Source organism: Salmo trutta, chromosome 14 (assembly GCF_901001165.1).
Source record: "Salmo trutta chromosome 14, fSalTru1.1, whole genome shotgun sequence".
Taxonomy (NCBI): Eukaryota; Metazoa; Chordata; class Actinopteri; order Salmoniformes; family Salmonidae; genus Salmo; species Salmo trutta.
The window spans coordinates 14,211,225-14,223,317 of record NC_042970.1 but is presented as its reverse complement, the minus strand read 5'-3'; the positions used below and the strand labels follow the sequence as shown (position 1 = coordinate 14,223,317).

The following is a 12,093-nucleotide window of genomic DNA, read 5'->3' as shown; positions in this document are numbered from 1 at the left end:
AATGTCCTAGGATTGTCATCTGATGAAGATCATCAAAGGTTAGTGCTGCATTTAGCTGTGGTTTGGGTTTATGTGACATTATATGCTAGCTTGAAAAATGGGTGTCTGATTATTTCTGGCTGGGTACTCTGCTGACATAATCTAATGTTTTGCTTTCGTTGTAAAGCCTTTTTGAAATCGGACAGTGTGGTTAGATTAATGAGAGTCTTGTCTTTAAAATGGTATAAAATAGTCATATGTCTGAGAAATTGAAGTAATAGCATTTGTAAGGTATTTGAATAACGCGCCACGGGATTCCACTGGCTGTTGAGTAGGTGGGACGATTTCATCCCACCTACCCTAGAGAGGATATGTAGCCTCTACTATCCTCTTCCTTCATATGTAGCCTCTACTATCCTCTTCCTTTGTATGTAGCCTCTACTATCCTCTTCCTTCATATGTAGCCTCTACTATCCCCTTCCTTTGTATGTAGCCTCTACTATCCTCTTCCTTTGTATGTAGCCTCTACTATCCTCTTCCTTCATATGTAGCCTCTACTATCCTCTTTCTTTGTATGTAGCCTCTACTATCCTCTTCCTTTGTATGTAGCCTCTACTATCCTCTTCCTTTGTATGTAGCCTCTACTATCCTCTTCCTTCATATGTAGCCTCTACTATCCTCTTCCTTCATATGTAGCCTCTACTATGCTCTTTCTTCATGTAGCCTCTACTATCCTCATCCTTCATATGTAGCCTCTACTATCCTCTTTCTTCATGTAGCCCTCTACTATCCTCTTCCTTTGTATGTAGCCTCTACTATCCTCTTCCTTTGTATGTAGCCTCTACTATCCTCTTCCTTCATGTAGCCCTCTACTATCCTCTTCCTTCATGTGTTTGTGCCTGAGTTGACCTGACCTGAACTGAGGCTGCCACCCCAGTCCAGACAGCTCTCAACTGTCACCTGAGAATGTGTGTTTGCTTGATATGTGCTTGATCCTTCCCCCAATACACACACACACACACGCGCGTCACAATCTGACCCTGTCACACCTCATCAACAACAAAGGGTGATGACAGGCCTTCAGAGAACTCTAATATCCCTATGGAGAAATACCTGCACCCTCCCAGAAATGAAACGCACACCCATAACAACAGGACAACACACTGCAACCACTTAGCTACAGGACACACAGAAACCCACTGAGACACATGGTCTGAGCATCAGACTAGCTGGATAACAGGCAGGGCTCTAAGCCAGAGCACAGAGGACGGATGGAGAAGCCGTCTCATCTCACCTCCCTTTGTCAGGATGCCAACAGCATTGAGATAAATATGAGTCATCTGCACTGCTCTTCTGGCTGCACTACTGTACATTTCTTTCATGTATTCAACTCCCCCGTGTCAACTACAGCCAGTGTGCTTTGATGCAGGGCTGAGCCCTTTGGCCAAGGCTAATAGAGAAGGGAGCTGTGATGTTTGCTAAAGCAGCTTGGCTGGGTAGAGCAGGACAGGGCTCAGCTCTCAGCACTCCCTGTCGTGTCCAGTCCAGGGTTTGTTTTTAGATCCAGCCAGAGGGAGAAGCAGTGCAGAAAACCACTTCAGACAGCCAGGGACCGTAGGGGCGCCCAACACACCACTCCCCGCATCACCACCACAACACTTCTGTTTGGAGGCGTTGTCACCACAACCCGTGTGCGGGCAAAGAGACGTGTGCTAGCCATTCCTGACAATCCTTTCTGTTCTTTCTAGCCGACAGCAGGCTCCCACCCCTGCCCCACCTCTCACCTGGAATACGAGGCAATGCCAGGTGAACCAGGGTCCATGCAAAGCTACCAGCTACAGCTCCACAGGCAGAAAGGGCCTTCATCTGGGCGTTTAGCAGGGCACAACATTGTGGAACATTCCGATATACTTTATAGAACAAACATGCCTCACTTACATGCAAAATAAGGAATCACATCCACTCTACTCTAGTATTTTCTATGTGCAACATTTGCCTACTGTTGGCCTGGAATGTAGAGACATGTTAGATCTAGTGGACAGACCCATAAGAGTACTCACTCAGCTGTGGGGTCTGCTCTACTGAAGGCCTGGATGACCAATGGGAACTCAGACTTCACGATGTACAGGTAGCTGGACATGGCTGTGAGGAGTAGAGACCGACAGAAACTATGAGTGACACAGTCAGTGACATTTAATCAAGACATGTAGCTAACACCTTCACATATGGGTGACTCACTCAGTCAACACATAGAACATTCACCTGGGGAAAGACAGACTTACAGACGTCTAGAAAATAATACAGACTGAAGAAAGACTTACAGACGTCTAGAAAATAATACAGACTGAAGAAAGACTTACAGACGTCTAGAAAAGAACACAGACTGAAGAAAGACTTACAGACGTCTAGAAAAGAACACAGACTGAAGAAAGACGTACAGACGTCTAGAAAAGAACACAGACTGAAGAAAGACTTACAGATGTCTAGAAAAAAACACAGACTGAAGAAAGACTTACAGACGTCTAGAAAAGAACACAGACTGAAGAAAGACTTACAGACGTCTAGAAAAGAACACAGACTGAAGAAAGACGTACAGACGTCTAGAAAAGAACACAGACTGAAGAAAGACTTACAGACGTCTAGAAAAGAACACAGACTGAAGAAAGACGTACAGACGTCTAGAAAAGAACACAAACTGCACAGTGTGGAAAGAGATTTTCTAAAGGCATTAGTTATTAAAACGATTTACAAACATAAAAAGCTATTCAACAGTTCTCAAAGCAAATGAAAGTTTACCACCATTTCATAACATATCCTCATCTTCATAATGTTTCCTCATTTCATCAAATTTTTTTATTTAACTTTTATTTAACTAGGCAAGTAAGTTGAGAACAAATTCTTATTTACAATGACGGCCTACACCGGCCAAACCCGGACGATGCTGGGCCAATTGTGCACCGCCCATGTGTTATTAAGTGGTTATTCCCTCATGTGCCCTCACATCCAACTGAATAAGTGACCATGCATTATCCATGTAATTAATGTCTACATTCTGAATTTGATCAAACTGTTCCTATTCTATTCTTATTCTCCATGTGTAATTCCTCACCTTGACCTAAAACAACCTGATTCATGATTCTCAGACAGTACTTTGTGTTATGTGTTCTCTGTGTGGTACTAAGAGACACTTCACTTCACTGCTACAGCAGCTGGTGCTGCCTGTGCCTCAGTCAAAGCTAGGGATCAGACTACGCAGGAAGGCAGGCAGCCAACACACTGCCAACGCCAACACACCACCACGTAACCAAGGCAGCAGCTGTTAGCTAACTGGACAGCTGGCCTTAGCTCCTTAATACTCTGCCATATCATATATATACACACACACACAGAAAGAGAGAGAGAGAGAGAGACAGAGAGGGCTAGAGCTGTATTAGTAGTACTATATAAATATGGAGAATGGGGTGGGGGGGCTAATGTGAAGGCCTGAACTCCAAGTGAACAGGAAGACCAAACAGTCCGCCTACTGCTGAGCTTTGTGATTCATCATAACACTATAACCACTACAAATACACACAGATGTGTGTTGTTGAGATAAACTAGACCAGTGACCAGTGTCCTCTCACCTCCGATGTTCTGTAGTGTGATGGCGATACCGGCGGCCATCTTGCCTGTAGTGCCAAAGGCTCTATAGCCTAGTTGTTCATAAGCTCGGATTCCTGGAAGAGGAAGAGGGTTGTGCAACATCATCATTACACAGCTTTATGGGGGGACACTCAGGTAGTAAATCAAACAACACTTAGTTATATAGTCAGTGTAGAATATGCAGTTTAATCTACAGGTTAATCTACAGAAGTTAATATGCCAGGCCACTATTTCCATGCCAGGCCTCTATTTCCATACTAGGCACACAACAATATATAAGGATTTGTCAACATCCTTAATGCTGGGCCATTGGGAATTCATTACATTGTAATAGCACATTACTTCTCCAAGCTAATCTATACAAGCTGCAATCAAGACATGCGAATGCTAAAACGGTAATTATGCCAGCCATCACTTTTTCTCCATTTGGCCCTGTCCCTGTGACTGGACACTGCAGCAGCCCAACATATGTAGTACCATCATCTCCTCTCAATGGTTCAGCAATGGTGTGACACACCCCTACGTCTTGGAGTGTTGCCACCGGATCAAACTATGATGTACATGAATAACTACAGTACACATAGCTACACGTGCACCATTCAAGCATGAGGTCCACTGAAGACGAGGGTCAGCTTACCCACAATGCCAGAGGATTTGAGCAGCAGGTGAATTGAGTAGGAGGACAGAGCTGCCACAGCAGTCAGAAGAAACCTGGGAGGAGAGAGAGAAAGAGTACATGATAAAACACATCAATGCCTTATTTCAATGCAGTGAAAGGTCTTTAGTTGAGCAAGCTCATTATTGACTGTGGAAGTGAACTCCTTTCTGTTTCTGACAATATGTAATAATAGCACAAACACACACATTTCTACGACAAGCCCTGCACTTAGTGACTTGACTAGGAGCCAATAGAACAAAATTAATTACAGTTTGAGATTACAACTGTCTGGGTATAATTCCAAAAATAAACATTTAAAGGTTTTACTGAAATACATTACTTGTATCATGATGGGATTACTAGGATGAACAGTGAAAAAGTACAGCTAGAACAAAGCCAACTCTGGCTGGCTAACCACCAACTGTAACGTCCAACTGTAGCCATGTGATCTAAGGGATCAAGTACAGACAGTTAATAAAGGCAAGTACTTTCTCAGCAGACTCTCAATGTCATGAAAAAGCTAATGCTGTATGATGATGCCAACAGTCTGAGAAAATCATGTTGGGGGTAAGAACTTAGGAGCTAGGTGTGGGGGGGGGGTTTAATAAAGGATGTAAGTCTCCTTCCAGCCATCCTGGTCTATTGTAATACTCTGAGAAACAGTGTTTCCCACAACTCCTCTTCCCCTTATGCCCCTGTGCCAAAGGGAGCGCAGAGCGGAGTCGCAGTCCGCCTACAGAACATTGACCCCTTCGATCAGCATTCCTAGAGGGTCAGAGGGCGCTCTCGATGCCATCACCTTTCCCAGACCTCAGAGTCTGGCCCCTACAGCCAGATGGAGGTCCCTTGACTACTGACCACAGCAGAGGTGAGGATCCTAGCATCTGGCCACAGTCAGCGTGGGCACAGAGGTTAAGCCCTGACATTCCACTGACCACTCAAAAGACCAGGGCCTTGGGTATGTAGGCCTATGTGGCCATTCCTCCAGGAGTCACGACAGCCGGTGAATGAGACCACGGCATCGAGTATGAGCTGCTCAATGGTTCGTTTGGTTCCTTGTCCAGGAAGTGTCAGTTCTCAGGTCTAAATGTCCTGTTATAGGACCATTATTCCCACTCTGTTGTTACTGCTATGGGAAACGCTGAGTGATGCTGAGGAAGAAATCATGGAAACGCTGAGTGATGTTGACAAAGAAATCATGGAAATTCTGAGTGATGTTGAGAAAGAAATCATGGAAACGCTGAGTGATGTTGATTAAGAGATTATGTAAATGCTGAGTGATGCTGAGTAAGAGATTATGTAAATTCTGAGTGATGTTGAGTAAGAGATTATGTAAAAGCTGAGTGATGCCGAGTAAGAGATTATGTAAATGCTGAGTGATGCCGAGTAAGAGATTATGTAAATGCTGAGTGATGCCGAGTAAGAGATTATGTAAATGCTGAGTGATGTTGATTAAGAGATTATGTAAATGCTGAGTGATGCTGAGTAAGAGATTATGTAAATTCTGAGTGATGTTGAGTAAGAGATTATGTAAAAGCTGAGTGATGCCGAGTAAGAGATTATGTAAATGCTGAGTGATGCTGAGTAAGAGATTATGTAAATGCTGAGTGATGCCGAGTAAGAGATTATGTAAATGCTGAGTGATGTTGATTAAGAGATTATGTAAATGCTGAGTGATGTTGATTAAGAGATTATGTAAATGCTGAGTGATGCTGAGAAATAAATAATGTAAAAGCTGAGTGATGCCGAGTAAGAAATCATGGAAACGCTGAGTGATGCTGAGTAAGACACCATGGAAACACTGAGTGATGCTGGACATGCCCCCCATCCCTCCTTCCACAAAACACGTGTAAATGCTGGACTGTAAATTGTGCCTTCCTCTATTATACTTATGCTAAAATGTTTATTATATTTTACTGAGCCATTTCATTTATGTTCTTATTCTTATATTTTATTTCGTATTCTTGTTGCATTGTCGAGAAGGAACCTGCAAGTAAGCATTTCATTGGACGGTGTATACCATGTGTATCCCGTACATACAACAAAAACTCTAAACTTGAGTAAGGCATCATGGAAACGCTAAGTGATGCATCATGGAAGATCATGACATATCACTCCTGCAAGGCGAATGGGACCGTTTTCAGGGCTCCCCCCCACGTCCCCTGAGGACTGCTAAGGTGTATGGCATTCCCAGGGGACGTGGGGGGAGCCCTGAAACGGCTCCCATGTGCTGAGGAGGCAGATAACTTATATTTGGGTCTCCTAGTTCTCTTGAGAAATGGGGGTTTTCTATCTTGAGTTACAGTAGGTTACCATTGAGACACAAAGAAGGTTCCGCGTCGGTCACACCAACAATGCCACAAATCTACAATGTAGTTGTTCAATATAAAATAGTCTGTTTTTCCACGGGAAAAGAAAGGACTTGGAACAATGACTTGAAATGTAATCGCATTTTGTTTGCTACAGGAATCGAGACTTACTTTTACCAGAAGACATGCCTAAAAGTCCAAAGGCGGTAATACTATACTTAGATGGGAAGAAACATCCTTGGGTCAGAATACACAGACAAACAAATCCATGTGAATTGATTCCTGCTTCTAACAAATACATCTATCTGAAGCTGTTGAACAATAGCCTGAAGTCACAAAGACAGAGAAATGCCTCTGTTCATGGGATTTCTTTCATAAAAGCTGCATTAGAGACTTAAAACAATAGGTTTTTCTTTGCCGCAATCTTACTAAAACAATTCCTAGTAGGTTCATAAAGCAGAAAGCCTTCATGAAGACAGCTTAGTTACTTGGTAACATTTATTTTCAGGTCGAAGGGTTTCTTCATTCACCATAGTTTCTCAAAGGTGACCTTGTCTGACATTAGTCTGTCGAAAAGCATAAGTTCAGCATGAGCACCATGTCATTGGGACAAAATTCGCAACAAAGATGATAACAATCACCATGGCGATGGTGATGATGTGTCAGGTGACCGTGAGCTCTAAGGAAGGGTTCTGCTGTTGACTCCATCTTTAGAAGAGAAACTCTTTAGAATCCATAGAATAGGTTGTGTTCCCATGCCGAGTTGTGACTGAAGTCCTGCTCCCTGCAGCTAAACAAACCAACACAGCGTCACATGAATGGAGGGGGGAGTGGGGACTGGAAGGCGGGGCTATTCTGGGCTGTAGCCTTTCTAGGGCCTGTTTGTGTTCACAGGGGCGGGAACAAGGGTTGGAGCAATGGGGGAGGATGGGACCGAGAGGATAGTGTGGACCACCTCACCACAGACCCCCAGCCCCACCCTGGCCCCTTCTCACCCCATCCTGGCCCAGCATCCCTCTGGAAGAAGGCAGGCTGGGCCTCTGGGCAGAGAGCATTTCTGATCGTCCCAGCTCCCTCCTGCAAGCGAAGGTCGTGGCTATTTTCAACTCCCACTCCAGCCCTTTCCACTGTGTGGTCTCTATGTGCAGCCTAAAGGCTATCGCTGGGACTGGGGAGCACGTTCTCCACAGGCTCTCTGCTTAGGCAAAGGGATATCACACCACAACAAGCTGGCAGAGGCAGTGCGACTAGCTACAGACCAATGGCTAATGTGTGACTCCTACTGTGTCTGTGCTCCGTGTGTCACTGACTTGAAAGTCAGTACTATGCAAGTGTATAGTTTTGCGGTTTCAGGGATTTATGAGATGAGGAATGAAGAAACACTAAGCCACCTGGGGAAAGGAGAGACTAGTAGACAGTTAAGAAGCAAGGGGCAGGACTAGACATTACATTTAGATTACATTTACATTACATTTTGGTCATTTAACAGCAGTGGAGGCTGGTGGGAGGAGCAATAGGAGGACAGGCTCATTATAATGGATGGAATGAAATTAATGGAACGGAGCCAAACGTGTGGTTTATATATGTTTGATGTGTTTGATACCGTTCCATTTCTTCCATTTCAGCCATTACAATGAGCCATTCCTCCTTTAGCTCCTACTAACAGCCTCCACTGTTTAACAGACACTCTTATTCAGAGCGACTCAGTGCTGTATCGCTGACGGTTTGACTTACAGGAAGAGGAGGATGCCAGTGTTGGCCATGGCATAAGCCAGTCCCAGAATTCCACTGCCCATGATAGCATTCCCCAGGTTGAACACAGACATGCCGAAAGACGTCTTTCCCTCAAACTGATCAAAACAAATACAACAATCTCAGATTCAGGTCATTCAATACTGAGGTAAAGCCGAAAATGGCTGCTCTTCTTACATTTAGAAACTCATGCTCTTGTCAAGTGCAATGTGACAGGCACAATGTGCCATCAGATTCCAATCACATAGTGGGTGCATCCCAAGTGGCACCCTATTCCCTATATAGTACACTTCTTTTGAACAGACCCCTATGGTCAAAAGTAGTGCACTACATAGGGAATAGGGTAACCACTTGGGACAAAGCCAGGGAGTGATGTTTGAGTTGTGGTACATGTGGAGGTAATAAAGTCAGCTACACTCACATCTGTGAAGCGCATGGGCTTCCTCCCATCTCCGTTGGGCAGAAACTCCTCATTCTCCAGGATGGCATCAGGATCATCAAACCTGGATGAAACAAAAAACGCTGTTACAATCGAAAGTCTCCAAAACTTGCAGCTTTAACACTAAAACAGTGTTAAAAATGCTTCACTTAAAGGTTTGTTTATGAGTAACGATTTGACATAGTCAGTAGGCCTACTAGGTAGAGCTTGTCTGTGTGACTGTGTGTAGAAAGTAGAAACCTACCTGACGTTTTGAGTACCATTTCTGTGTTGGAAACAGAGCATCCACGGGGCGAAGGAAGAACAAAAACAAGGCAAACATGCACTTAGAAACACAAACACCACTCAGGAAATCAGGCGTCATTCACGCTCTATAAACACTTCCTACTCATTACTGATGTCATACACTTAGCACAAGGAGGACAGGACAAGCAAACACAATTTGCAATGGTGGAAATTGAAACAGAGTTTTATGAGGTCCTTGTATAAGACCTCTTCATCCCAAATGGCACCATATTCCCTTTATAGTGCACTACTTTTGACCAGGGACTATAGGGAAAGTACCACCTTATGTAGAGAACAGGGTGCCATTTGGGATACAAACAGTGTCTCTGTATTTTATGGTTAATTACCAGTGTTTGGAATAATGGATGAATATATTGTATTGACCGGTGACATTTACAGGCTGTTTAATGGGTTTTGGTTTCCACACAGGTAGATAGAAGACAGCAACACATGACACATTCACAAACTGTAACACAACACAGGACAAAGCCATTACTCTCTCCAGTCTAAGGTACCGGAATAACGAGGGCTGGCTATAACACTGCATGCAGTGGGCAAAAGAAATGTCACCACCCTTATGTGACAGTAAGATCAAAGCATCCCTTCAAAAACAATTGGAATGGAATATACAATGTAATGTTTCTGTGGTATGCAGTAGAGGCAACAAGATAAAAATAATAAACACCAGATAGGTGCAGTGAAATGTGTTGTTTTACAGGGACAGCTCGAAGTAGGTTGGCGCCACTGGAGCAAATTAGGGTTAAGTGGCTTGCTCATGTAATTAGGGTTAAGTGGCTTGCTCATGTAATTAGGGTTAAGTGGCTTGCTCATGTAATTAGGGTTAAGTGGCTTGCTCATGTAATTAGGGTTAAGTGGCTTGCTCATGTAATTAGGGTTAAGTGGCTTGCTCATGCACACATTGAGAGGTTTTCATCTTGTCGGCTCAGGTATTCGAACCAGCAAACTTTGGAAAACTGGCCCAATGCTCTAACCACTATAACCTGCCGCACCAATCAGGTGTAATCTGTGACCTAAAGTCATTGTTTTGAGCCAAGTGTATGGCCCTTCTCAGCTGCTCATCGGAGGGAGATTTTTTATAGTTGTGGTGGTTGTTGAACAATTCAATAGTCTAACAACAATAATTGAGGTAGGTGTTAGAGCGGGGTGGGGAAAAGAACGGACAGGAGAATGAAACTCACGTGTCTAATTCCTCTGCCATGGTCTTCATGGGCACATACGCGTCATCTTCTAGGTCGTGACCTTTCCCATTGGGCGAGTGTCCCAAGATGCTCATCTCTGATTGGTCTGGCTCCATGCTCTAAGCAGCAGTTATGATACACTGTGTGTGGTCCTCTCTGTCTGCTCCCTCAGGTATCTAGAGCAGAAAGAGAAGGCATTTCATTGACACAGATCCCACAATTACTCCCCTATCTGTCTTGTGTAGCTACAGGATACAGTGCACGTGGGGACACCTGTATCTGTGTAAATAGGCATTTAGTTAAAAAAACATCAAACAATAAACTTCAACGGCTAGTCTCTCTCTCTGCTAATGACTGTGTGCATTTCGCTACACTCGCAATAACATCTGCTAACCATGTGTATGTGACCAATAAAATGTGATTTTGATTTGATTTGTGGTGACTAATTTATTTACATAGTAAAACTTTCACTTCAACATCCAAGATCTGACCTGTTTCACACACTTGCTTATGGTATAAATTATTCTGAATCAACTCAAGCCATGACACTATGCTTTTTGGGCAACTACAATACCAAGTAATGCAAAAAGGTCCAAAGCATGGGGTCAAAGTTTGTGTGTTTGAGCCAATGTCACATCATCATTACACTGTTTGCTCATGGTGTTCCACTCAGTGATGTCACAAGGCCTGCCAGCTTCTCAGAGCTGAGAACGGAGGTGGTTCAACTAAACCCTCTGTTCAGGTCCCACGTAATGTTGTCACACAGACACTTCGCTCCCACGCCTAGCCTATGTACACAAACTACACCAGCCACACATAACCTACCCAAGTAGCACATACCATGTTGGAATTTCAGTACTTCAGCATAACATTTCCTACAGGTTTCCTCATGGTTCTATTTAGTCATGTTCTCAAATTGTTACGAGAACATTAAATAAACTTTCCATAAAAACCACAAGAAAACTTTTGTAACGTCTAAGAATGTTATTTCAAAACATATACATTCTGTTCTCAGTATCAGAACTCAGGGTAAGACCCAGGTGCAGACAGCTAGAGTCACAGATGTGTATTGACCCAAACGGGGCAGGCAAAAGACAGGTCAAAGGTCTGTAATACAGGGCAGAATCAATAAGGTACAGAACAGCAGGCAGGCTCAGGACATGCAGAGGTTCGTAAACAGGTCAGAGTCAGGCAGGCGCAGGACTCAGACAGACTGCTCAGACAGACTGCTCAGACAGACTGCTCAGACAGACTGCTCAGACAGACTGCTCAGACAGACTGCTCAGACAGACTGCTCAGTGCTCAGACAGACTGCTCAGACCTAACAAAACAAACTGGCAACAGACAAACAGAGAACACAGGTATAAATACAATGGGGATAAAGAGGAAGATGGGTGACACCTGGAGGGGGGGTGGAGACAAGCACAAAGACAGATGAAACAGATCAGGGTGTGACACTCAGCATTAACAAAACTCTCTCTACACTCCATCTTGTTAAGTGTGTGCAGGTGTGTTGGCCACACCTGATCTCAATGAGTGCTTGTTTCCTTTGAAATGGGGTCTGTTTGAATAGGCTAAAATAAACAGCTTTGTATGCGTAAAAAAACATGGCATGCTAGCTCTTGCCTTGTGGCACGGTGGACTAATTCAATGGATGACGAATACAAAACCAATTTCACTTCAAATCTCACAAAACAAAAATAATTGTGTTGGCATGCTTAAGGAAATACATTTCCATCTGTGCTTTAAAAAGCTTGCCAAAAATAAGCTAACGGTGTAATTGAAATTATTATTGAAACATTCAGTAAAGGTTTTAAGGAAGTTATTAAA

The 12,093-nt window shown here is 43.7% G+C and overlaps 1 protein-coding gene across 2 annotated transcripts in view; it reads right to left on the bottom strand.

Annotated features, from left to right (window-relative positions):
* The window catches only part of slc38a3b (solute carrier family 38 member 3b), a 52,431-nt gene that overhangs the window by 20,785 nt on the left and 19,553 nt on the right, over positions 1–12,093 (bottom strand). For both annotated transcript variants that reach the window (XM_029774523.1, XM_029774524.1), the window contains exons 2-8: positions 10,264–10,439; positions 9,024–9,044; positions 8,762–8,843; positions 8,323–8,438; positions 4,259–4,332; positions 3,603–3,695; positions 2,040–2,121 (exon numbers count right to left, since the gene is read on the bottom strand). In XM_029774523.1, coding sequence (XP_029630383.1) covers positions 2,040–2,121; positions 3,603–3,695; positions 4,259–4,332; positions 8,323–8,438; positions 8,762–8,843; positions 9,024–9,044; positions 10,264–10,379 — 584 coding nt within the window. In that variant the 5' untranslated portion in view covers positions 10,380–10,439. The remainder of the gene's footprint in view (positions 1–2,039; positions 2,122–3,602; positions 3,696–4,258; positions 4,333–8,322; positions 8,439–8,761; positions 8,844–9,023; positions 9,045–10,263; positions 10,440–12,093) is intronic.